The sequence below is a fragment of the Phacochoerus africanus genome, chromosome 3 (genome assembly GCF_016906955.1).
Source record: "Phacochoerus africanus isolate WHEZ1 chromosome 3, ROS_Pafr_v1, whole genome shotgun sequence".
Classification (NCBI taxonomy): Eukaryota; Metazoa; Chordata; class Mammalia; order Artiodactyla; family Suidae; genus Phacochoerus; species Phacochoerus africanus.
Window position 1 is genome coordinate 16,318,229 of NC_062546.1, and position 26,898 is coordinate 16,345,126.

General features: G+C 53.2%; 1 protein-coding gene across 2 annotated transcripts; it reads right to left on the reverse strand.

The window, feature by feature from the left end:
* Positions 1-26,898, reverse strand: HNF4A (hepatocyte nuclear factor 4 alpha). Of its 2 annotated transcripts, none has more exons than XM_047771048.1 (10): positions 26,618-26,898; positions 22,691-22,865; positions 21,837-21,931; positions 16,196-16,302; positions 15,338-15,493; positions 12,996-13,083; positions 11,971-12,126; positions 8,224-8,460; positions 4,153-4,305; positions 1-3,186 (listed from the first exon to the last, which is right to left on the reverse strand). In XM_047771048.1, the coding sequence occupies exons 1-10, from the start codon at positions 26,730-26,732 to the stop codon at positions 3,044-3,046; spliced, it is 1,425 nt and encodes a 474-aa protein (XP_047627004.1). In that variant the 5' UTR covers positions 26,733-26,898; the 3' UTR covers positions 1-3,043. The 2 variants fall into 2 exon arrangements, with proteins under 2 accessions (XP_047627004.1, XP_047627005.1); XM_047771049.1 differs by having other exon boundaries at positions 4,183-4,305; positions 26,618-26,740.

A 26,898-nucleotide genomic window follows, 5' to 3' on the forward strand; every position in this document is an offset into this window, starting at 1 on the left:
TCTTAGAAAACATACGCGCCATTTATTTTGTTTTATAAACTTTTGTTAAAACACATAAGAGTAAGAAATGTTTTTTGCTTCCTTGCCCCATTGGGCGGCAGTGACGGGCTCAGGGGATGCACAGAACCCAATGGCATTCACACCCACAGGAAGATGCTGATCAGTCTGGTGGGATGCAGCCCACTTCCAGAATTGCTTGATGTGAATATCAGAATCCATGACAATCAGGGCAAATCACAGAGCAATCTGGTGATCATAATTGGTTTGGTCATCACAAGAAATCAAGGAGCACCCATTTCCGACGCTCTGCTCCCCTTTATCCACTCTTGGGAGAGCTGTGTAGATTCTGGAAGCTGCTGAGAGCTGCCTAGGGAAGGGGTGGTCTCAGTGAAGGAATTACAGGGTCTGTGCTTGCCTTCCCAACCCTCTTTTTGTCTACTAGATCTTATGTTTCAGGACCACGACTCGGGTAGTGGAAAAAAATTTTTTTCTCCAATGTGGTGTCGTGTCCTCAATAAATTCTCTTTGTTTTGTGTTCCCTGCATTGCAATAAAATTGTGAAAGTAGAAAGGATTTTTCCTCCAGGGAGGTTGATTTGGGCCTGAGAACTGGCTCCCTGGCTCAGAAGATCGCTGCCTTCAAAACCACTGCTATCCCACTCCCCTCTATGGGAAATTCTTATCTCAGCTTTATTCCCACGACAGACAGAGGCCTGGGAGACATTCTAGCAGGGTTGGAGGCAGGGGCAAGCAAAGAGTGGGAATGACAAGGACCAGGGTGATTCCAGCTTCTCTGCCTTGCCCCCAGCCAGTCTGAGTGCCCTGGCTGGGATTTCTGGGGAAGTGCCCCAGGAGTGAGGGGTGGCTGAGGTTGGCCAGGTTACCTTGCCCAGGGGGACATTCTCTCCTGCAACTGGGGCCTTAGCTTGGTGGAGAGGCAGCAATTGCTCTAGGACCCAGTACCCTTCACACCACCTTCACAAAGAGAAACGAGCATTAATGGTGGGATTTGAGGGCACTGGGGTGTGGCCCCCCCATCCATTCAGAAGGGTCAGCTTGAGGGGGTGGGTAGGTAGTCAGTCTGACTGTTTAGTCTCCCACCTAAGCACAGGTCCAGTTCTGGGACACATCTCTTTAATTCCCACTGGACAGTGGCATTTTCCAGAATTTTCCCCAGGCCTCCAAAATTCTGCATGGATGAGGTGCTAGCTGTTCCATCCTGGGGTTTAATGGTTCCAGAAGGGACCCTGAGTGATGGTCCCCAGCACAGGTCTCAAACCCAGTCCTTCTTACCTCGCTCCTATCCCCGCCCTAGCCATCCCATTTCCAAAATACCAGGTCACATTGGTCAATCTCCCAATGGACCACTAAATGCCCCTTCCCCAGATGTAGGGAGTGAAGAGAGAAAAGGGGTACAGGAGCCATGAATTCTCCTTGTTTATCAGCAAACAGGATTCTGGACCCCAACTGGATTCTAGTGCAGCCTCAGGCCAATCTTAGTTCCGAGTGTGGGCAGGGGTCCTGGAAAGAACGAGGCTTTGGCTTCTAAGGCAGGAAGTCCCTTAACTTAATCACAGTGAGGGCAGAAGGGCCTTTTCAAGGGACATGTTCGGCCAGGTGTAGAGCTCCTGATCCAGGCAGACCTGGCACCTCTCTTGACTTGGTCACTTACTAGCTGTCTGAGTTCCATAAAAATGATTTAACCTCTAAGATCTCCATTCCACCTTCGGTAATGATCTCTGGGTAGTAGGGAGGATGAGAGGAGATGGTGCACATCAAGGGCCTGGAGACAGTGCCAGGAGGAAGCAGGAGACAGGCCCTGTGGGATAGTTGCTCCCAGGTATCACTCTGAGAGTCCCCCATCTGCCTCCTCTATCCCCAGCTTCATCTCTCTCACCTGGATGACCTCATTAGGCCCCATCTGATCTCCCCACTCCCTCCCAAACTTCCAACCTATGTAGGACGGCTGTCTTCAGCTTCTGAAAGCTCAGCTCACTGTACATCCCTCCCCAGCTACTCAGCCTGGGAACCCAGGTCGCCATGCCTCCATCTGGCATTCAAGGCGGTCCAGCATGCCCACTCTGCTCCAGGCAGCCCCATCTTTCATCACCTCCCTCCACACCCTCCTTCTGACCCCCCAGGCCTGGCCCAGGCTGTTTGCTCCTCCTTAGAACATCCTGTCTCACCTGCTGCATCAGCAGGAATCCAGCCCTTCCCCAAAGGCCTGGCACCTAGCCTGCCCCTTTCTGGATGCCTTCTTGGACCACCCCCAGCCCTCTGGGTCCCAGTGGCAACTGTCCACCTTGGACTGTTCTCTCCCTGTTGGCAGCCTGTAGGGATCATCTCTCTGACTCAGAGAATCCATCCAAGTCCCCGAAGATGGGTTAGAGGAGAAACTGCATCTTCTTTCTCAACAACCTCCTGCACTCTGCCTAGCCCCCGTCAGTGCTTTAACAGTGCTCCCAGGATGGCTGGGGAGTTGTCTGCAAGTCTTTCTCAACCTCTGGAGAGGAGGCTTTGGAGAAATGAACAGGGCTGGGGAGGGTGATGGTGGCAAGAGGAGAGGAGCCTTGGCGGCTGGGGCAGCAGCATAGGGATGGGTGAGGTGCTGCCGTCTGACCCAGCCTAGACGTGCTCTGTGTCTGACACAAGGGCAGAACGTGGGGCAAAGTCCCAGTCTGAGTGGGAGGGAGCCATGTTTAATCAAGGTCCCCTGTTGTCTCCAGGCAGCAGTCCTTTGGGGGTGAAGAAATTGGGGTGAAGAACGGGGAAGGCAGTGGCTTTGGCAGGAGAAAAGTTGTCCAAGGCAGCAGAGCACTTTCCAGCAGGGGGCTCCCCAAGTCACAGCCCCATCATCCCAAGCAGGTGGTGAAGGGTGGCATTGGCGGGTGGCCCATGGCCTGAGTTCTAGGGCCTCACCCTTTCCACTACCACTCTGGGACTGGCCCTGTTGTCACAGCTTTCTTCACTGTGACCAAGTGACCCTCAGGGGCTGTCTGAGGGGGCTGGGGGGTCATCAGAGCCCCCGGCCCCCTGGTGACTTGCTAGATGACTTCCTGCTTGGTGATGGTCGGCTGTGGGATTGCAGAGGGGGGCTTGACGATGGTGGCGATGGCTCCTGGCAGGAGCTTGTAGGGCTCAGACCCCGAGCCACCTGGCGGCGAGGGCTGTGGAGTCTCAGGGGTGGCTGGAGGGATAGAGAGACAGACAAGGGCTGCTCAGAATTCCAGCCTTTTGAGGAGTAAACGAAGAGTCCTGGGAAAGTTCTCCCCCTCTCTGAGACTTTGTTTCCTTCCTCTTGTACAGAGAATTAGACAAGATATCTCTAAGGTCTCCTACAGCCTAACCCTTCTGAGTCCCAGGTCACAAAGTCTGAGTTCCCTGAGATCTGGAAGCCTGTGACTGGGCCCAGGTCCCTACAACACCCATCTTCTCCACCACTTGACGTGGAGACTTTGCAGCTGCTTCTCCCAAACCAGGGCCCAGGGTCGTATGACAGGAACACCCTTTCTTGGAGAAAAAGAGCAGCAGTAGATGAGACCCAAGGGTCTGGCTAACTGGCTCAAAAAATACCATTTCTTTGATATTTAGGTAGATGAGTGTCAGAAACTAATGGCCCCACTCCAACTACAAGTTCAGAAAGTAAATTTGACCAAGACATACTTGGCCACCTTTATTAAATGGCCACCCTTCTCAAAGCACAGTCTCAATGACATGCCATCTCATTGGAGTGCACCACCACGTCCCAGTGACAAGCGACGAAGAACTTTGGCCCGTGACAAACATACTCTTGGGCGATTTCCCCTCAGAGGGCGTCTAGCCCAGTGGGGGTCCTTAGCCAGTGAGAGCCTCACCCAGTTGTCTAATAGCCTTTCCCAGTTTCATGGAAGAATTTGACCTAGAGGACATCCCCTGATGGAGTTCTCACCCCAGTGGACCTCCTCCCCCAAGTGGGCCGCCTCCCTCGGTCCAGGTTGTCAATCGCCTCACTGTATCAACAGCCTTAGCAAGTGGACAGACTCACTCCTCCTTCCCTACCCCGGAGCCCAGAGAACTGTTTTAACCCATTTCCCATCTTCTAGACCCAGCTGTCTCCAGATTCCCACGTAGGCCCCAACCTCACCCCTTCCTGGGTAGAGCCGAAGTTGCCCACCTGCCTGCCCTCTGGGCCGGGGCCACTCACACATCTGTCCGTTGCTGAGGTGAGCAGGCATTGTGTTGGCAACAATGACATTGGTGCCCATGTGTTCCTGCATCAGGTGAGGGTGCAGGGGGTGGTGGGCATGAGGTGCATCACTGGAGGACCCTGCAGGCAGAGGAGGTACTCAGTGAGGATGGAGAGTCTGCGATAAGGGCCACAGGCCTTGAGGCACCATCTTCCTCAAGTCTGGCCAAGAAGCCTACCCATCCAACACCAATGGGGCCTGTTGGGTTCTAGTTTCTGGGTTAGTGAATTCCCATCCACGGGCTCCCTGAAGATACTGAGAGGACCAACAAACCAAGAGAACAAAAGTGATTTGAAAGAAACAAGGAGCATATAAGGAAGCTGTGAGATCATTTAAATATTGCAATAAGTAGTGTGTTGATTGCATGTTAATACAATGGCTCCCAAATTTCCTTGGTATGTAAGTCCTTCAACCATCCTGTCCCAACTCACCTTTCAGCCTCATCCCCCATACCTTTAGCCCAACTGACCTACTTATAGCATCTCTATGTCCTCTGTACTTTCCTAGCTCTGTGCTTTTTTTTCTTTTTTGCTTTTTAGGGCACACCCACAGCGTAGAAGTTTCCCAGGCTTGGGGTTGAATCGGATCTGTAGCCAGTGGCCTACACCACAGCCACAGCAATGCAGGATCCAAGCTGCATCTGCGACCTACATCATAGCTCAGGCCAACACCAGATCCTTAACCCACTGAGCAAGGCCAGGGATTGAACCCACAACCTCATGGTTACTACCAGTCGGGTTCGTTTCTGCTGCACCGCAGTAGGAACTCCCTAGCTCTGTGCTTTTGCTCCTGTGGTGCTTCCACTGAATATACCTTCTCTACCCCAGTGTCTACAAGTCCAAATTCCAGCTCACATATTTCCTCCTTTGGGAAGCCTCTCCTGAATCTTCCCATTCCAGTAGCAAGTAAACCACTCCTTCCTTGGAATGCTCATAGTTATTTATCTGTAACCCAGCTTTTGGAACAACCCCTCTGTCTGTGAGCATTACAATTGCAGGTGTATTTTTCATCTCTCTTTGAGGTCCTAGCAAAGTGTCTGGAACACAGTAACTGCTTCAAAAAATGTGTCAGTGAATGATGATACCATATATCTAGGGTATGGTTTGATAATAAGCTATAGTTACTAATATGCAATGATAGAATTTTAGGGCTTGTAAGGGGTCTCTGAAGTACACCTGTTTCAATGATAACTATCACTTATTGAGCACCTATTATATACCAGGTATTGTTTTATGGCACTTTTCATGTTTGACATAATTTAATACAACAATCCTGAGTGTGGGGTATCATTATTAACCCATTCTACAAATGAGATTACAGGGCCCCAAAAGACTATTTATCTTACCCAAGTTTATCTGGCAACAGAGCACAAGCTCTTTCCTGAGCCTGATCTCAGTGACACCTGCTTCATTACGACCCCATATTCACAGGGTCAAAGTGAGAATGAAATAAGTTACCAGATGACAGTGGGTTTCAGCTGGGGGTGATTTGGGCCCCGCAGAGAACCTTCAACAATATCTGAATATTTGTCACCACTGAAGGAGGGCTGCTGGCATCTCACGGTAGAGGCCAGGCATGTGGCTACACAAGGTACAGAACAGCCCCCTCAGCCAAGAATCAACCAGTCCCACATACCCGCTGAGATTGAGAAGCCTTGCCCTTGGCCATACCACCACCAGAAACTGCATCACCTCCAGAATCTTGAGTTCCAGCATCCTCAGTTCCATCCTGCCTCCGCCCCTTCCCGCTCACTTCCTTCAGCCCTGCCCATGGAGGCTGTCAGTTCCCTGACCCTCACCTTTCACAATCTGTTACCATTGTTACTTTCTGTTTAGTCCAGCCAAGGTCCCCGGGCCCATCATTATAATCGCTCCCTTGCAGTCATGCTCAACTCTCTCCCGGCTCTCCTTCTTAGCAAAACATTTCCAAAGGGCAGCCTACTCTTGTCCCCATTTCCCAACTCGCTCACCCTGGAACACCCCCAGTCTGGTTTCCTTTCCCACGATCTTCTGACACTGCTCATAATTCAGTTGCCAAGAGCCTCCAGGTCGCCAGTCCAGTGGACGGCTCCTTCCCTCCCCTGTGGAATTTAACACCATGAAATGCTCTGTCCCCACTAAAACACACTCTTTTCTTGGACTCTGGGACTTTCCCCGGCTTTGCTCCTGTCTCCCTGGCTGGTCTCCCTCCATCTCCTTTTGTGGCACCTCAGTTTTGGGACACCACGAAGTTGCCTCATCCTCAACTTTGGGCTTATTTGAGCAACAGACTCAAACATCCAACTGCCTCCTGGATAACTCAGCTTGGATATCTAACAGTCCTCTTGAGCCTAACTAAAGTCGAAAATGGATCTCTTGGTTCATCCCTTATCTCCCCGCAGCCACCCCCAGGCTTAGACTGTTTTTCTCTCAATCTTCTCCATCTCAGTAAATTACTCTCCTACCATCCTGTTCCTCAAAGCAAAAATGTAGGTTTCATTCTGACCTCTTCCCCTCCCCCTCACTGCCCAATCTGATCAATCTGCAAATCCTGTGGGTTCATCCTCCAAAGAGATGTTCAGATTTATCTCAGTCCAGGCCTCCTGTCCTTCCCCTGCTTGGAGATGGTAACGTTTCTCAGGGTCTCCTGTCTCTGCCCTCCTGAAATTCACTTTCTAGTCGATTTAAACAATCAGGATAGTTTAAAACATTAGTCTGATTTTCACTCTTCTTACAATAGTTGCAGTGAAAATTAAATGCGAACTTCTGACCTTAGCCTCCAAGACTATGTTTATGATGTGGTTTCTGCCCCATCTCCATCTTCATCTCATGCAGCTCCTCCCATCTCGCAACCTTATCTTTCTTTTCTTTTTCTTTTTTATTAAAGGATAATTGACTTAAATGTTGTGTCAGTTTCTGCTGCACAGTAAAATGACCCAGTCATACAAATATACACATCCCCTTTCTTATGTTATCTTCCATCATGGTCTATCCCAGGAGACTGGATAGAGTTCCCTGTGCTGTACAGCAGGACCTCCTTGCTTATCCACTCTAAATGCAACGGTTTGCATCTATGAACCCCAAACTCTCTGTCCATCCCACTCCCTCCTCCTCATAGTTCTTGAACACACAAACCTCCCCTGCTTCAGGGCCTTTTGCACTAGTTACCCCTGCTCCCTGCTCAGAATGTTTCTCTTTTTTTTGTTTTTGTTTTTGTCTTTTTTGTCTTTTCCAGGGCCACACCTGCGGCATATGGAGGTTCCCAGGCTAGGGGTCGAATCGGAGCTGTATCCGCCGGCCTACGCCAGAGTCACAGCAACGTGGGATCCGAGCCACACCTGCAACCTACACCACAGCTCATAGCAACGCGGGATCCTTAACCCACTGAGTGAGGCCAGGGATCGAACCCGCAACCTCATGGTTCCTAGTCGGATTCGTTAACCACTGAGCCACGAAGGGAACTCCCTCTCTTGGGTTTTAAATGTGTCTTTCCTTCCATCAGGTCCTCAGCATAAAAGTCATCACTTCAGAGAGGTCTTCCTTGGCCAGCCTATCTAAAGAGGCCCCTTTTCAGTTATACTCTAATCATATTACCAGGTTATTTCAAAGTCTGCAGCTGCCTTCTTTATTATCTACTTGATTATCATCTGTTTCCACAAGCGTTTAAACACAGTGGCACATGCACACGTGCACTCGTGCACACACACACACACACATACACTCATACACACACTCATATGCAACCTCCATGAAGACACAACCTTGTTCTCTGCTGAACTTCCAGCATTTAGAACAGTGACTGGAACAGGCTAGCTTCTCAGTGACTGAATAAACAGACCATTGTCCCCATTTTCCTGATGAGGAAACTGAGGCTCAGACAGGTAACAGCGTTTGCCCAAAGCTACAGAGCGAAGAAGTGATGGAGCTGAGAGGTGAACCCAGGTCCGCTTGAGGCTTATCCCTTGACGAGAGCCTGCCCACCCCACCCACCTCTCAGGGCCCCCTGGGCCCGACACCCACCTCCCAGCAGCATCTCCTGCAGCAGGTTGTCAATCTTGGCCATGCCAAAGAGCTTGATGAACTGGATCTGCTCGATCATCTGCCAGGTGATGCTCTGTAGGGTGGGCAGCAGCAGCAGCAGCTCGCCGAAGCGGCCGCGCGAGTCGTACTGGCGGTCGTTGATGTAATCCTCCAGGCTCACCTGCACCTGGGAACGCAGCCTCTTGATCTTGCCCGGGTCGCTCAACCCCTTGGCGTCTGCAACAGAAGGGATCACGCAAGGGGTGGGGCGCAGCTGGAGCATCTGGGGAGGTGGGACCCAGGTGTCCCCTTACTCCTGGGGCCCTGATGGGGAGACCTCATGGCCCAAGGTCACAGAGGGAGTCCTCAGCAGTGCCAGGATGAGGATTCTGGATCCTCAAGAAGCAGGGTACACTAGGGAAAATTGTAGCTTCCTGGACTCAGGCAAAAAAGAGTTTTCTGTCACATTTTTTAAGACGCAGACCTGGGAGAGGGGAGGGCAGGGTGGAGGGCAGGACTGCAGGAACACACCCAAAAGGGAACCTGGCAACCTCCTCATTTTACAGAGGGGGAAACCTAGGGGGAAACCGAGGCAGGGAGCAAGCTCCAGGTCACACAGCCGCTTGTCGCCTGCGCCATGATGTGGAATTAAGGGTTCCTGACTCTCCGTTCAAGTCCCACCGTCCAGACCTCAGCACGTGCTGCTTCTGCTGCATAAGAATAGTCTCCCCTCTCCCCTGCTCCCTTGCCTGTGTCATCTTGGGGTCTCAGCATAATTGATGCTTCCTCCAGGAAGCCTCCTCTGTTCCACCCTCCCAAGTCTGAACTCTAAGTGTCCATCTTGTCCCCAGATTTCTGCGGCTCTTCCATCACTGCTGACCACAGAGGATGTAATTGTCTCTTCTGCTAGACTCTGAGCTGTCTACAGGCAGGCACACGTCCCTTCTGTCCTTTTAAACCCACCGTCTAGCACCATGTGTTGTCAGTATTTGCTGAATAGATAACTAGATGAAGGGATGGGTACCTGGATAGAAGGATGAGCGAATGAAAAAATAGTCAGTGGATACATTCTAGAGCCTTAACCTAGAAGGTGATTCAAGTGGTCACCCAGTAATTAACCTCCATGAAGGAGGTCACACATTTAACTCCTCTTTTATGGATGAAATAAATAGCAGAAAGAGAATTTTACCCACATTTCCAGCCCAGGGCTCTCTCTCCTGCGCCATGTTTGTGCATTCTTTCGTTCAGTTAGGAAACATCTATTGAGCGCCACCAACATGCCTGGCTCTGTCTGAAGTCGCCTGCCCCCTCCAGGGCAGGTTGCTGACTTTGACCAGGCATCAGGAATCCTGCACGTTGTACTGAGCCGTTGCTATCTGACCAGCCCCGTGTGGAGCACTGGGGGAAAACAGCCTGGGCCAGGCTCTTGAGGAGACTAGAACTAGAGATCTTAGCCCCTCAAGAAGTGAGGAAGAGCGTGTGGTAGGTAGGAACATGAGCTGGAGAGCTGGATGGTCGGAAGTTCACATCCAAGCTGTGCCATTTCCTGATTGTGTGACCTTGGGCAAGTTCACCAATCTCCCTGGGACTCAGTTTTCTTATCTATGAAATGGGGGTAATAACAATTCCTACCTCACAGGTACCGTGTTGCAAGTAACAAGTGAGATAACCTACATGGAGCACTGAGAATGGTGAGTGCTCCATCGACGGTGCTCATTTGCTCTCCATCACTGTTATTACTAGAGGCCCCCTCCAAGCAGGGAGGGCCTGGCACTAAGGACAGTGCCTGGCAGGCAGTAGGTCCTCTCTAACATGGAAGGAGAGAAGCAAGCAAGCAGGCTTTTGGAGCCCAGATGTCTTGACATTATGAAGTGAAATCAGGCTTTGCACGAAGGCAGAACTACAATGAGCTTGTGTGAAAATGCAGGTGGAGGGGTTCCCTGGTGGCCTAGTGGGTTGAGGATCTGGCATTATCACTGCTGTGGTGCAGGTTCAATCCCTGGCCCAGGAACTTCCATGTGCCATGGGCACAACAACAACAACCAAAAAAACAAACAAAAATGCAGGTGGAAAGTCAGTAGATGGAATGGGGAGAGTGGGGAAGCAATATTTTCATCCTGCTAATGCAGGGTTAGGAGATACTGCCTACAGTTGATAGGACAAAAAATAAAAGCATAAGCCATGACATTATAAAGGCAATCAGTAGAGATACTGAAATAGCAAGAAAAATATATTAGGGGGATGGGGGAGAAAAGATGGGAGTGTGATAAAGAAAAGTGCGGTCCTCAACCATCATAGGAGGAACAACTATGTTCTGAAACAGATAAATCAAGAACTAGAAGGCTTGGCATTTTATTTAGAGCTGGAGAGGTCACTGCCAGAGGAACAGGAAAAGTAAGCGGAAATTGTGGAGCTCCCACTGCGGCTCTGCAGTAATGAACCCAACTAGCATCCATGAGGATGAGGGTTCAATCCCTGGCCCTGCTCAGTGGGTGAGGGATTTGGCATTGCCATGAGCTGTGGTGTAGGTCTCGGATGCAGCTTGGATCTGGCGCTGCTGTGGCTGTAGTATAGGCCAGCAGGTGCAGCTCTGATTTGACCCCTCGCCTGGGAACTTCCATGTGCCACAGGTGTGGCCCTAAAAAGACAAAAAAGAAAAAAAGGGAATCGGAAATTGTTTCCTTTGAGGAGGAGATTCTGGACAGGAAAAGTGGGGTGGGGAGTATTTCGATTTCAAGTATGCGTCGGGTTTTTTGGTTTTTTTTTGGTTTTTTGGTTTGGTTTTGTTTTGTTTCTTTTTGGCTGCACCTGCGGCATTTGGAAGTTCCCAGGCGAGGGATCAAACCCTCACCACAGCTGTGACCTGCACCATAGCTGTGGCAATGAGGAATACTTAATCCACTGTGCCGTCAGGGAACTTCGTGTAGATTTTTTTTTTTGTTGTCTTTTTTGTTGTTGTTGTTGTTGCTATTTCTTGGGCCGCTCCCGCGGCATATGGAGGTTCCCAGGCTAGGGGTCGAATCGGAGCCGTAGCCACCGGCCTACACCAGAGCCACAGCAACGCTGGATCCGAGCCGCGTCTGCAACCTACACCACAGCTCACGGCAACGCCGGATCGTTAACCCACTGAGCAAGGGCAGGGACCGAACCCGCAACCTCATGGTTCCTAGTCGGATTCGTTAACCACTGAGCCACGATGGGAACTCCTAGATATTATTTTGATTTAAAAATTTTTGAGAGGAGTTCCCCTCGTGGCTCAGTGGTTAAAGAACCCAACTATTAACCGTGAGGTTGCGGCTTCGATCCCTGGCCTCACTCAGTGGGTTAAGGATCTGACATTGCTGTGAGAGGTGGCTTGGATACTGTGTTGCTGTGGCTGTGGTGCAGGTCAACAGCTGTAGCTCCGCTTGGACCCCTAGCCTGGGAACCTCCATATGCCACAGGTGCAGCCCTAAAAAGACAAAAGGAGAAAAAAGAAGGGGGTAGAAAGTAAGGAGCAGAAAGTGGAGAGGAAAAGAAAGGAGGATAAGGTGGGAAAGAAAAAAACCAAGCCTCTGGAGTAAATGCGCCCTGTCAAGTCATATCAGCCTTAATGTTCCTCATCTGTTAAATGGAGCTAATAAGAATGGCCTCTCCTGGTTGTTGTACTAAAGAGATGAGGTGGTAAACCTGGGGTATGTACCCCAGTAGGAGGAGTTTGATAGGGCATCTGGAGCATCAGGGGGAGGTGGCAGGTGGGGGTAGTACCTGGGTCAAAGAAGATGATGGCTTTGAGGCAGGCGTACTCATTGTCATCGACCTGCAGCTCCTGAAAGGGCAGCACCAGCTCATCCAGGATGCGCACAGACACCCGGTTCATTTCTGCCAGCTCCGGGCAGTGCCGAGGGATGATGTAGTCATTGCCTGGATGGGTTGGGAAGGTGAGGGCATGGGTGGACCCCTTCCTCTAGCTTTGGACTGGCCCTGCCCTTTGCAGCAATGAACTAGTGCCCATGGGAGGACTGTAGGGACTGTCACACCCATTTTACAGATGAGGAAGATGAGGCCCAGATGAAAGGAATGAATTGCTTGAAATCCCTGGACTGGATGGGGAGTCTGGCTTCCTGGGACCCCTTTTGCATCACCCAAGCTCCATTCTCCAGTGTGGCAACAGACCCACGAGACTGTTGACATTCAAGGCCACTGGAGAGGCATAAAAGTACTGAGGATAAGGGCTAAGATTCTGAAACTAGACTGCCTGGGTAGAATCCTGCTTCTACCACTGACCAGTCAGATGTAATTGGATAAATTACTTTCTGTGCCTCCATTTTTCTTCCATCTGTAAGATGGGGATGAATTATAGACTTCTCATAGGGCTGTCGTATTAAAGGAGGTAATATTTGTAAAGTACTCAGACTAGGGCCCATGATGTGTCCTATATAAGCATGTAAAATAGTGAACGAACATGCTTTGAAGGGCTCGGTGACATAGGCTTGGGGGTTTGTGCCATTCCTGGCTGCCTTTTTCTCTGACTCCAACAAGCGCATCAGAATGCATAGGTTATTACAGATCTGACCTCGACTGTGCTCTAATTTAATGCTGGGGGATTTAATTCCTTGCGTTCATATTTCCTTGCATCTAAGTGGGGTGTTCAGTTAAGAATACTGAGGACAGACCCATTCTTGATCTGTCGCCCTTGCCCCTGCACAGCTGTGTTAATGTCCCATGCCTGGGTGTGCTCCGCATTGGGCATGCCCTCTGTGGAACCCTGGCTGGGCAGACAGCATCCTCACCTAGAAGCAGAACATCCTTAAACACCATAGAGCGCTTGGTGGCTCCCAGCAGCAGGTGCTCACCGGCGTGGGCTCTGAGCAGGGCCACCTGAAAGAGAGAAGGAATGGCGTCTGGGGTTGGCATCCCTGGGAAGGCCTCTCCTGGCCAACTCAGTGACCTTGGGCAAGTCAGCTTCTTGCCTTTACCTGCCTGAACTGTAAAACCAAAGGATGCTGATTATCGAACCCTTGCAGGCACCATGCAGACTTCTGTCACTCACCCCAGTGCCTTTCTGATCGAGAGACAGAAGACCTGGATTCAAACGCCCAGCTCTTTGACTGCCTTGCTGCGTGACCTTGGGCAAATCACTCTTTCTTACCAAGCCTCAGTCCCCGTATCCAATGCTACCCAGCCTCCTAGGTTTCAATGGGGTGGTGTCCAAAACGAATGAAGACGCAAACAACTTGGAAGGTGGTTCGTGGGGCGGTGTTGACAGACACGGGGCATTCATTGGAGGGCAACCCCCTCCCCCCACTTGTGCTTCATTCATATTGGACAAGGTGAGCTCCTTATGCACCACGAGTGGGGAGCTGGGAAGCCTTCTGGCCCTGGGTCCAGCCCCCTAACATGGCACCTGTTCTGGGGGGTGGGGGTGAGGATGTTAATGATTGTCCTGTGTTACTGTCCACCCATCACTGCTCTCTGAGAATGCTCTGAGCCCCGGCCAGGGAGGTTTGGGTGGGAAATCGAGGTTAACAATTGCTCAGCTTGGGGGGATCTTCTTGCCCTGCCGAGCCTCTGGGAAGGCACAGGAGGGATTAAATATTAATGCAGACTCTCCAACAGAGGGGACCAGGGCCAGAACATAAGGAACAGGGGAGAAGGCAGGGGCAGCTCGGCCAAGATCCCTGTCCTGTCATCCTTCCCAAAGCAGAGAGGAGTCCGTGTGAGAGGATGTGTGACCTAGCCCGTGTCGGGGTGAGGGCCAGCCAAACCAGTGTTCTCACAGCATGTCCCATCATGGCCTACGCGTATTGTTCCAGGAGAGCCTGGGCATCAGAGCGCTTTGAGGAGCCCTGGGCTCCCAAAGGTCAACAGCTGACTTCCTTGCCTGCGAGGTTCTCAAAACTTTAATAGACAGACGTGTAGCTGATCTTTTGTACAACTGTGCAAAGCAGAGAAGCAGATGCACCAGGAACTGGTGTCTGCAACACTGTCCCTGGGGGCCCCAGCTTCCCTCACAGCTGAGAAAGGGACCCAGTCCTGCTCCTCTTTCCCAAACAAGGAAAATGTCTACAGAGGCCTGGAGTGCCCTGGGCAGGAGCTACCATTTGCAGTATCTCAGAAATTCCCTTGTCCTCAGCTCACACCTCTCAGCACCCCCCCCCCCCCCCCGGCCCCTTTCCCCTGGGATGTCTTTGGTATTCCAAAGAATGTACTTTTTTTTTTTTTCTTTTATGGGCTGCACCTGCTGCATATGGAAGTTCCCAGGCTAGGAGTCAAATTGGAGCTGCAGCTGCCGGCCTACGTCATAGCCACAGCTGCGCCAGATCTGAGCCACCTCTATGACCTCTGCCACAGCTCAGGGCAACGCCAGATCCTTAACCCACTGAGCGAGGCCAGGGATCGAACCTGCATCCTCATGGACACTATGTCAGGTCCTTAACTGACTGAGCCACACATAGCAGGAACTCCCAAAGAACATACTTTGGGAAATACAAGGCTGGGCTAAACCATCTTGGTGGGATACAAGGTGACATCTAGGGAGCCCCCTGTGGCCCGGGACCCTGCAGGTGCCCCAGTACATGCTTTATGCTTTTCAAGTGGTATTGACCTCAATCCTCCCAACAACTTTCCGAAGCGGATATTACAGGTCCCACTTTACAGATGAGAAAACAGAGGCTCAGAGAGAGGAAGTCATTTGTCCAAGATCCCATAGAACATGTACCTTAGAGCCAGGGCTCAAGCCCAAATCTCCAGATCCCTGTCCCTGAGCCCCTGCCAACATCCTCCCCTGGAGAGCTGACTGGGGCAGCAGCGAAGGGGCGACTTGCCTGGACTTTGAAGCTTGCCTGCCTGTTCCAATGCTGGCTGCATGACCTTGAGCGAGTTACTTAATCTCTCCATTCCCCAGTTTCCTCCCCATGAGAGGGTCATCATAATAGTATTCACCCCTTAGTGTTGTTGGAAGGATTAAATGAACTAATGTTTGTAAAGTGATTTAAACAGCTCCGGGCACATATGAGCACTTTGTGTGTGTGTGTGTAAGTACACTCAAATCAGTCCAAGGCTGTATCCCGGTGGGCCGGCAGCACCCACCTGCCCAGGGCCTGCACGGCCCACAGTCCACGTCCATCCTCACCTGGTCGTCCAGGGGGAGCTCACAGAAAGCTGGGATGTACTTGGCCCACTCGACGAGCACCAGCAGCTGCTCCTTCATGGACTCGCACACATCTGCGATGCTGGCGATCTTCTTCGCCCGGATGTCCCCGTTGATTCCAGAGACAGGGGAGGTGATCTGGGGCAGATGGAGGAAAATGCTGGGGACGACCGGGCCCTCTCTATGTAGTTGGTGCCCTGCACCGAGCCCCCGCCCCAGGCAGTTTCCCTCTCTGGCAAAGAGGTGCTGGACTATGGGTGCCTTCTCAGCTCTGAAGGAGGCTCAGGGAAACCCGAGAGGGAGGACGCCGAGGGGGAGTTCGGAGAGGAGGGCTGTCTCTGGGCCCCTACCTGCCACCTGCCCCCTTCGTCCTCCTCCACCAACTCCTTAGAACCCTAACGGACCCCTCAGCCCTAGAAGGGAAGCAGGGCAAAAATCCTCATTGGATAAGTGAAGAAAGCCCTCTCCAGAGAGGTCCTGTGACTTGCCCAAGGTCACACAGCAAGGGATTGGCTGAGGCCCGGTTTGCTGCTCTGTCCACTTGTCCACTCGTCTGCTCTCTCAAGACTAAGTGATCTCAGGCCCTCAGTGAGAGCAAAAACTGCTTGGCTTCCAAGGTGCAGGCCCCGCAGGACCCGACCCCCCCCCCCCAGCACCAGATGTGGGTTCGAATCTTTGCCACTAAACTGGCTGCATGACCCTGGACTCAGGTTTCCCCTGCATGATATCCAAGGGTCCTTCCATCTGTTGCTCCAGAGCTTGGCAGGGCAGGACAGGGATGGAGCTGAGATTCTCTTTTGGAGCCAGAGATCCCCAGGTGGGTGGAGGGTCCCCCGGTACCTGCTGGGACAGGACCTCAGCCTGCAGGAGCGCGTTGATGGAGGGCAGGCTGCTATCCTCGTAGCTTGACCTGCGAGTGCTGATCCGGTCCCGTTCGTTCTGGACGGCTGGGAGGAGGCAGAGAGAGGTGAGGGGGGTGGAGGGCAGGTGGGGAAGAGGGGGTCTTTGAGACAGGAGATGGGGGGTGGCTGAGGAGCACAGGGAGAGTTAAACCCAGAGAAAAGTACTGCAGGGCTGTCCTGGAACAAAGGAAGCACAATTGAGGGTGGGAGTTGGGGGATGGGGGTGTTCAGGGGACAGAGCTCTGATCAGCATGTGGGAATGAGGGGAGATGGAAGAACTCGCCAAGGGTCACAACTGTCCCCACCCATGCATTGGGGTGACTGTGGGAATGATCCACCCATCATGGGAGGCATGCAAGGTAGTGATGACTTGGCAGAGGGCTTAAGGGGGGGGGGTCTTGAGCATTGAAGAGAGGAGCTAAGTAACAGGCTTTCAGGCTCTGTTTTGGAAAAGGGTCCGTTTCCTTCCAGATGAACGTGTAAAACAGGCAGAACGAATTGCTCCAGGTGACCTGGAGATGGGCAAGGATTCCCAAGTTTGGAAGCAGAAGCCCTTGACGGGGGGCTGAGGGGGGGAATCTGGAGGCACCACCCGCCCTGGTGGTCTCAGCCACCGCAGGAAGTGCACATGTTCTAGAGTAATCTCAGAGATGGCTCAGGAAGGCTCTGGCTCTCTCCTGCCCCACCCCCGGGCTCCTTCCCAGGAACTCAGAGATACAGGTCATCTGTCCACCAGGGCCCCGCCTGCTGCATGTCCCCCTCCCAGTCAGCCCTGGTCTAAGATGCAAGATGGTTCCTCTGCTGCCCTGACCCTGTCCCTTGGAGCCTGGGAGGCCTCATTGTGGAGTGACGCTTCGCTGAATCTGGGAGGAGGGAGGACGAGGTGGGAGGAGACCGGGCTTCCTTTCTGTCTGCATGCTGGCGCCGGTCACATCCTGCCTCTGGGCCTCTATAAGCTTTTCCCTTCCAAACCTGCTCCTCTGAGTCTTTCCCACCTCAGAACAGGCAGGTTTATTCTTCCTCCCAGCCTGGGAGTCCTGCTGTTCATCTCTTTCTTTCACCCTCCCCCGAGGCTCACACCCCAAATGCTGTCCAAGCAAAGTCCCTCTGCGGCTCCCACTCGGGCTGGGCCCTGGAGTAGTTCAGACCCTCCTCACTGGTCCCTTTGTTTCTGGCCTTGCTCCTGCGGGCTGCCCACCTCGCAGAAGACAAAGGGATCCGGTAAAACCCACCTCAGGTCTCACCCCTCCTCTGCTCAAAACCGGGGCCTCCCTGTCTCGTGTGGGGTGAAATCACACCTCCTCGCGGTGGACTCTCCCCTCTCACTTCTACTCTCTCTGCCCATCAAACCTGCTTCCCTGCTGTTCCTGGGACTCTGGGACTCCACCACTCTGCCTCAGAGACTTCGCCGCTGCTGTTCCTGCTGCCTGGAATCCCCTCCACTCCCCTGAGCTAAGCTGCTACTTCTGTCTTTACTCGTGTCTGCGCGCCAGTGTCACCTTCTCAGAGACACCCTCTCTGACCACCCTGTGCGCAGCACCATCCTCCCCGCAGGCTTTCTCCTGCTTGACTTTGCTTCTTGGTCCTGATTCTCTGTTCCTTTCTTTCTTTTTTTTTGTCTTTTTTTTTTGTTGTTGTTGTTGCTATTTCTTGGGCCGCTCCCACGGCATATGGAGGTTCCCAGGCTAGGGGTTGAATCGGAGCTGTAGCCACCGGCCTACGCCAGAGCCACAGACGCGGGATCCGAGCCGCGTCTGCAACCTACACCACAGCTCACGGCAACGCCGGATCGTTAACCCACTGAGCAAGGGCAGGGACCGAACCCGCAACCTCATGGTTCCTAGTCGGATTCGTTAACCACTGCGCCACGACGGGAACTCCCTCTGTTCCTTTCTTCACTCTCCATCTCGCTAAGGAAAGCTCCAGAAAGCCAGAACATCATCTCTCTTGTCCATTACTGTAGTTCCAGTGACTAGAATGGAGCCCAGTGCACAGTGGGTGCTCAATAAATATCAGATGAGCGGCTGAAAGAAGGTGCTGGATGAGACAGCCTCTGATTCTTAGGCAAGTCTTACGTCCTTTTTCTCAGTGGAAACTGACATCCCCGCTAAGGAACTCTCTCTCGAATTCACACATTGTTGCAATGAGAATGAAAGTCAGTGTAAAGGGTACCTCGGGGTTGGTGGGCTATAACAGAGGTCCCAAGGTGGGAAATCTCCTCTCTGCAGACCCAGTGCCCGGACAGAGCCGGCTCCCAGCTCAGCTCCCTTGCAGAGCCCCGCCCCACCCACGACACCCCTCCCACAGCTGCCAGCCCGCACCCACAGGGCGCCAAGTGGCGGCTGGCCTAAGAAAAGGGCTGCAGTCAGCAGCTGGGGATTGGGCTTCTCAAGGTTAGGCAGGCCTTATCAGTGCCCGGCGCGAGCTCAGTCACGGAATGATGTTTTCCAAATGTTTGCTCAGTATTAGCAGGGTCGGGGACCTAATGTAACTTCTATTGAATATTAACCGGCCCAGGCAGAGGCGGAGAGGAGGACGAGCCTGTCTTCCGAGAGAACCCCTGAGTGGGGGGCCTTGGGGGGCTGGGCCGGGGTTCCCAGGAAGGGCCCATCAGACGGCCCCTGGTGTGCCACCAACTTGTACCTCCTGCATGTCTGGCCCTGCTTCCTGGGCTGGGTTTCGGATCCCGGGGGCTGGACATTTGTCCTGAGTCAGCCAGCGGAGGCCCAGGTAGGTGTACAGGAAAGAATGTGTGGCCTGCTGCTGGGCCCTCTGACCCCTGGGTTTCTCTCCCCACCATGGGGGTCTCTGTTCTTTGAGGAAACCCACTTCTGACCACTCTGGAATATCCTCTGACCAAACTTAGAAGACCTTGAGCCTTTTCCTATGGTTGAGAGGAAGTTTCAGGAATCTATACCAAGAAGGTACCCCCAAGGCCATCTCTCCTATTTTTCATCCAGGGACTTTGGTGTCTGTTCAGCTCTGGGGAGCCTGAGCTCTAGTCCTGACTGTCACACCCACCCCCCCGACCCAATTCCATCACCTCTCTGGCCTCAACGACCCCATCTGCAAAACGGGGGGTTGGGGAGGGTCGATGACCTTGTGTGCATCCAACTGGTCTGTAAATGCTATGTTTGCAGCCCATGGTTCCCCATCCTCAGGGACAGCTGAGTTTTAATCCCCAGATCTTGCAGAGGCCATTGAGGGAGAGAAATAAAACTGGTCTCCACATTTCCGATCACTGGGGCTTCCATCGAGACTTTCTCTCTTGGCCTTGAAAACCTCCCCAAGGCCGAGGACGGGTGTTGGGTCTCTGAATCTTAGGTAGAGCTAGGAATGCCCTTCCTTCCCAGCGCCTGACCATAGTAACGATGGAACACTTCGCTGCCCCAGCCTGTTCTCAAAGCAGCCAAGCAACTGCATGTGTCATGATCTCCCAGTTAACCCGAGCCTATAAATAAGCATCCACCTTTACTAGCCCACAGTCACTGGCCATCGGCCAATTCGCCTGTCCTCCTAGTGTAATTCTACTTTCTCTGAGAGAGGAAGCAATCGGCTATTTTCAAGGCTAAGTTAAGGCAGAATGGCTAGGGGTGGGCATGGGGGGCCTTCCAGGGGCCAGGATCTGGGACTGATGCCTCTATGGCAGCTCAGTGGGAGGACCAGGGAACAAATACACTTGACTGGTAGGCGGTGTGTACTCGTGCAGGTGGACCAGTGAGCGTATAGCTAGACTGACAGAGCTGGAAGGGATCGTTATCCACCACTGTTATTTTATAGATGTGAACACGAGCCCAGATGAGGCAGAAACTTCCCTGAAGTGACCCCCGTGAAAGGGACTCTGGCTGTTTAACAAGAGACATCTAGAAAGACCAACCAGATGCAGGACCAGGCCACCTACAACCTGGGAAGGTAGCCATCTGCTCAGGTGAGTTGCCAAACTTTCTCCAGCCTGCCTGTCACAGGGCCTGGAATTTGAACACAAAGATTCATTCTCTCAAAGCTAAAATCTGATGCCATCATGGTAAGAGAATCAGTGGTTCTTAGAACCCTAGACTGTGTGGCCCCTAGACTGTGGCTCTTAGTCTTTTTCTTGCCTCCGGCTGTTCACACACGTACATCACATTCCCATTTATGACATTTCTCATTCCACAAGGTCGTTCTCAACTTCAAGGTGAGAGTGGCTCAATCCCACTGAAAACAGGGTAGGGGAGAGAAGGCGGGCACTTGCCCTTCAAGAAAGGCCCTCTGTGACCTTGAGAACTGCTGCGGTCTGAGTGAGAGAGTCATGGCGCTGTGGGCAGGAGGGGGCTTGGGGACCACCCACCCCTGCATCAGGACCACAGGCCCGGCTTTCCCAACAGGGCTCATGAACTCAAAACCCACAAGATATAACCCAGAGAGGGAGGCAGAGAAAACAGGGGCTCAGAGGTAGAGTCGGGGAGGGGACACGGCCAAAGCCAAGTTCCCCTCCTTTCTAATTGTCCCAGGGAAGGCTAGGTCTCAGGATCCTGCTGTGGGGTGGGGTGGGGTGTGTGTGTGTTTGTACAGAACTAGACCAAGGGTTTTGGCTGGTGTGCCACGGCAGCAGGCTGGAAGTGAAGGTCTGGAGGCCAGTCTCAGGGCTGGGAAAGCAGAGTGGAGCAGAGGAGACAAAGAGATTTGAAAGCGCGCTCAGGTTACTCAGAGAAACAGTTAAAAGACGTTTACTTCCTGAGCTTGGGCTGAAAAACTTTTAAATGTTCTTGGGGTCTGGAGGGCCTTGGAGACCACACCGAGGTATTGTCCAAACAGCAGTGAATTCGAATCCAGAGCTCTGGGTTCAAACCTGGGAGCTTGTTTTGAGCAGCTGTGGGGCCTTGGGAAAGTTGCTGAGCCATCCTGGGCCTCAGTTCCCTCGTCCATGAAAAGGGGGGTGGGGGAGTTGAAAATGTGCCAGCCACACAGAGTTGTCGTGAGAATGGAAAGCCCAGCCAGGTAATCAGTGTCTGCTGGTGGCAGGAGGCCGGGAGAGACCCGAATAAATGATGTGCCCCACTGTCCCCACTGCACCCAGGGAGAGTCTGGTACCTTGTTCCCATTCCCTGAAATGTGAGAACCCTGGATCACCTGATACCCAAGAACAAAGACTGAGGAACTGGGGTGCCTGTTCCCGGGACAGGAGGCTCAGGAACAGCGCCCGCACCCTGCCCCCATTCACATTTTTGCTGATTCTGGGTGGTGGGTCCATGGATATTTATAACCCTGTTCTCCACACTCCTCCTGATGGTGGAAATAGTGCGTTAAGAAAAAACCCCCAGCTCGCTTGCCTCGTGGCGGTGACGGCAGGCAGGGGTGGTGGCGCTGGGAACCTGAGTAGCTAGCTGAAAGTGGGAGCTTATCTCTTGGAATCTTTCTCAAGACCAAGCCCAGCCCCTCCCTATGGTCAGACTTTCAGGCCCTCCCTCCTCTCAGCCATTAGCCAGTGTCCTGGGGCCTGTCACCAAGTCATAAAATTGTAGTCGCTGTTGTAAATGGCTGTCAGGAGTTTGCGGGCGCAGGTGGGGCAGCGGGGTGGACGGGGGAGGGCCGAGGCTCACCTTCCTTCTTCATGCCAGCCCGGAAGCACTTCTTGAGCCTGCAGTAGCGGCACTGGTTCCTCTTGTCTTTGTCCACCACGCACTGCCGACTAAATCTGGGGAGGGCTTTGGATGGTTGGTTGGAGAAGGGACCTCCCTCCCTCTCCCGGGACTGAGCTAGAATCCTGGCTGGCTCCTTGAGCCCCCTGCCCCCCTGCCTCCTTGCCCAAACCCATCATCCCAGGAGTTCTTACGCTAACCAACCAGGAGCTGGAAAGGCCCTGTGCACGCCAGGAGTTCAACCCTGCCCCACTAAACAGAGAAACAGGCTCAGAGAGGTGACAATGGCCTCAGATCACTCAGCTGCAAGTCCAGGGCACTGCTGTTTCCACTACATCCCATGACCGCCCAGAGTGAGCTCCTGGTTATGGATCAGAATCAATACTCGGTCCACATAAGCTGCTTTCTGGAGGGGGCTGAGAAGTAGAGGCAGGACCCACAGTGGTTAGGGATGGGGAGTCCACCCAGGCCCTGCCATTGATTCAAGCTGGGTGACCTTGGGCACATTCCTAGTCCCCTCCAAGCCACGACTTCCTCATCTATAAGATGAGAAGAACAGTGGTAACCAGGGTAGAGGGGTGTTGACTGGTGAAAATGGGATCACACCCAAATGGGCCTTGGCAGAGTATCGTTCATAGTAAGTGCTCATAACTGACAGCTGCTATTATTTTATTATCGTGTCACCTAGAATGAGAGATGCTCTCGAAGAGAGAGCTCAAGGGTCTTGAGAGAGGTGGGAAGACCTGGGATCAGACCCTGGGGGACATCAGCCCAAATATGCCCATTTCCCAGCTGGAGAAATCGAGGGTCCTCACCTGCAGGAGTACATGTGGTTCTTCCTCACACTCCTCCGAAAGAAGCCCTTGCAGCCATCACAGCTCGAGGCCCCGTAGTGTTTGCCTGTGGCCCGGTCCCCACAGATGGCACACAAGGCGCTGACACCCAGGCTGTTGGGCGCATTGAGGTTGGCACCTTCTGATGGGGATGTGTCTGTACCAGAAAAGAAAAGAGTGAGGACGCAGGAGGAGCAGCACGTCACCTCCTGGAGGCCTTGCTCTCTTGGTGGTTTAAATTCAGAAACCAATATGCCGCATCGTGGGGGTCTCCCCAGGGCTTCAGCCTCAGCTAGACCCACATGCTGCTCCTACTCCCTCAAAGACCTCGGGCGGGCCCCAGAGCATTTTGGAACCTCCGTTTTGCATCTGTAACTTATGGATGGTTGTGACATTGACTTTGCAGCGTTGTTATGAGGGTCTGCTCTTCTCCATGGCAGAGACCTCTAGCCCCAGCTTTCTCTGGGAAGTGACAAACACCTGGCTGGCTCCTAGGATGCATCCAACCCTTATAGACCCCGATTGACAGGGCAGAGGGGGCTGTGGGGAGGGGGCTGTGTTCCCCCAGCATCTGCCCAGAGCCTCTCTGGGTGACCAGGACTGGGTGGGTCTCAGCTTGGCACCCAGGGGCCTGCAAACTCCCCCAGGGAACAGAAAGACATACATCAAGGACAATGGCTTCTTTGTCCTCCTGGGAGGATCATGTCAAGGATCTGGGCATCCCTGCAAAAGCTGCTGCATCCACATAAATGTGAGGAGGGGGAGAAGAGGCAGGTGGCTGGGGTCCTGGCTGCTAGTGCTGCCACTAACTCTCCTGTCACCTTGGGCAAGTTCCTTTTCCTTGTTTCAATTTCCCCTGGGCCTCAGTTTCCCTAACTATAAAAGAGGGCAGTTTGACCGGTCCAATTTATTTTTCAATTCTTAAAGAATTTTCAGCAGCCAAACCCTCTTTTTTGTAAGTGAATCTTCTGCCAAGGAAGATGACAAACACTATGAACCATCTTTCCGGAAAAATGTCCGCGTACACAAACCACACAAAGTCAAAAACACACACGCAATGTCATAGAAACTCCGCATCCGACCTTGAATTCCTAGGGAACATCTAGCTGAGAAGTGGAGAGGGGAACAGGGCTGTAGGTCAGAGCCCAAACTCCGTAGCCCTTTTGCCAGGGCGAAATCCCAGCTCGCCCTCTTCTTAGCCGTGTGGCCTTGGCCATGTTAGTTTACCTCTCCACATCTTCATTTCCCCAGTTATAAAATGGGAAACGAAATAATCCCTAGGGCTGTTATGAAGATTCAGTGAATCAGTCTATGGGAAGCGCTTGGCACGTATCGGCATTTGTGAAATGTAAACTTTCCTGCTGAAGACAACGCCGGGAGCAGATGACGTCCAGCCTCCATGCCCAAGCAGCCACCCCGCCACATCTCATTTCTGCAGTGGCTTGGCTGAACCTCTCCTAGCCTCCCGAGGGTGCCCAGGAGCGCGGCCCCCTCCACTTGGTGAATTATTCCTGGAGATGGGGGTAATTGTTAAACTGTGCTGGTGCCCTTTCTCCCTGAGCCTTGCCTCCTCCAAACCCCGGGAGGGCTTGACCCCACAACTAAGGCAGAGGCTGGGGGAAGGGGCTCCCGTATCCTGGGCAGGATAGGCTGGGTGCTGCCAAGTATGTCATCCCACCCCCAGGTTAGCTGATGGCCCCCATTCTCCAGGGGACAATGTCAAGTCTCGGAGAGGACAGGACTGGCCCAGAGCCATCACATGACTGTTAAGTAGAGGAGCTAGATTTGTGGTCCAGGGGTACAGGCCAGTGCTGTCCTCCCTCGTTGTGGTGTCTGTTGGGGTGTCTCATAAACAAGGACCCCCTGCTGCTTCTGAGTCGGGGGAGGGAGACAGGTGGGGGGCTATCCCTGGAGGCTTTGAGCTACCAGCCCAGGATGTCTGCAGAACATAAGCCCAACTCTCAGTCCACTTCAACCCTCAGTCCAGTGGGGAATGTAGATCTTCCTACAGATGCTCAGAGTTCCTGAGAAGACTCACGTGGGGCCAGGACCAGTTATCCGTGCTAAGCACATGGGTGCCTTATCTATTGAATCCTCTGGTTAGCCCAGGGAGGCAGGTGCTGTGATTTATTCCCATTTTACAGAGGGGAAAACTGAGGCTCAGAGAATAGCTTGGCAAATTCACACTGGTAGGAAGGATCTATGCCAGAATATGAACCCAGATCTTTCTGGCTCCAGAGCTGGAGGCTCTCCTGTCTTCAGCACACCCAGTAAGGAGCTTGCCCTCTGCCTCGGGAACACACAGCTCCCAGGAGCTAGAGGCGCATGCTCTGAAGGGTGATGGGGCCGGGCCCAGGGAGCAGTCCAGGGCTGGGCGGTGGCCTGGTATAGCAGCACACCTTGTCCCTCTGGGTTCACACACACCCTGCCTCGTGCAGCGGCGTCTTATTTACCATTTCCTGCATCTTTTCCCCTCACTGCCCTCACGTGATCCGCGGACACTCCTCAGAGCCGGCCGGCCAGCGGGCCTCCAGTGACTTAGCCCATTTTGTAGAGGATTCAGGAGAGGAGAGGCAACATACCCAAGGTCACACAGTGAGCGGATGGCCGGGGTAGGTGAGCAGCTGGTGAGACTGACCAAGGGCAGGGCAGACGCCTCTTTCTGGCTGAGCTGAGCTGACCCGAGTTCTGTAGCCCTCGGCTGAAGCCACGGGGCCATGGAAGGAAGGCAGGTGGGAGGCTGACCTCGGCCAGCTGCCCCCTCTCCTCTGAGGCTGGCCTGCGACCAGTTAAGTCCTGGTGTCCTGGCTTCCCAGGCCTCCTCCCTCCCTCCATCTCCTTGTGGAGACCTCCCCCCCCGCCCTGACCCCGCTCTCAGATGTGCCCTCGGTGATAGGGGAGCAGACGTATAAACCCGGGGAGAGACACACAGGCGACACAATCTGCTCTGAGTCAAATGGACATGTTGCTGATGTGAATTGCGTTGTCCAATGGCCGTCCTGCCCATCAGGTCTATACAGTCATGTGTGCGCTGGAGAGTGCTGATGCACATGCGTACACAAGCAGTACAAACAGAGGCACAAGATGACAGGATGCCCAAATGGGACACACGTCCAGGAAGCCTGGGGCACCCAAGACAACCCACATCCACAGCATAGGTGTGCAAACATGCACAGACAGTTGTACACACACTCGTCACCGCTCCTGGACCTAAGCAACAAACACAGGCGTCCTCAGAGACATCAACAAACACAGACCTGCTCAGTGAACAAATGAGAATAAAAACGAATGCAGAACACACACACATACGTACACACAGGGGAACACAGATGTGCAAATGGATTCCCATAGACACACATTTGCAATATAGTCCACTGCCCACCCACATGCATATGTGGAAACTCATACATGCAAGCCCAGAGGAGGTCATGATCACACACACACACACACACACACACACACACACACACACACAACTGCTGATCTGTCTCATTTAGCAGAACCTCTCTAAGTGGGGCTTCTCTCCCAAAAAGTCCCAAAGACACCCTGAAACACAGTTGTGCTCCATCCACCATCTCTGGGGACAGGACATACCTTGCCATTTCTCAGCACCTGGGCCTAAGGGGTTCAGGAAGGGGCCAGGTTGGGCCAATGCCTGGAGCAGGATGCCAAGAGGAAGCTCACCATCACTTTCCCACCCCCACAGGCTGAGCGGGAAGAGCTTTGGTAACAGGGTCACCCTATCTGGGCATATTTGCTTTTCCTGGCAACACCTGGGCTCAGCTATGGGACCACCGGGCTCGTCTGTCATTCTCCTCCCAGCCCCAAACTGAGCGCTACAGACTCGCTCCCATCCCTGGGCAGACCTGCCCCCAGCGGGCGCACCTGGACACGGCCGCCCCCACCTACCATTGCCCATGGTCAACACCTGCACATTCTCAAATTCCAGGGTGGTGTAGGCTGGGTCCAGCGCAGCACTGTAGTCGGCCATGTCCATGTCGACCAGGGTTTTGGAGAGGCGCATCCTCCCCTCTCCACACCTCGGCCACTTGCCCTGCCCAGGATGTCCACCCCGGAGGCTCTGGGCCGAGCCCCGGCCCCCGCCCTCCGCCCTCCCACTGCCTCCTCCCAGGTGCCCCCTCCGCCTTCCTGGGTTTCAAACCGTCCTCTGGGAGGATCTGCCGGGAGTC

Coding starts and splice junctions, on each gene's coding strand:
- HNF4A (XM_047771048.1), bottom strand. CDS start 26,732: ATGCGCCTCTCCAAAACCCTGGTCGACATGGACATGGCCGACTACAGT. Junction 22,866..26,617: donor GGTGTTGACCATGGGCAATG/GTAGGTGGGGGC, acceptor TTTCTGGTACAG/ACACATCCCCATCAGAAGGT. Junction 16,303..21,836: donor GGCTGGCATGAAGAAGGAAG/GTGAGCCTCGGC, acceptor GCCTCCTCCCAG/CCGTCCAGAACGAACGGGAC.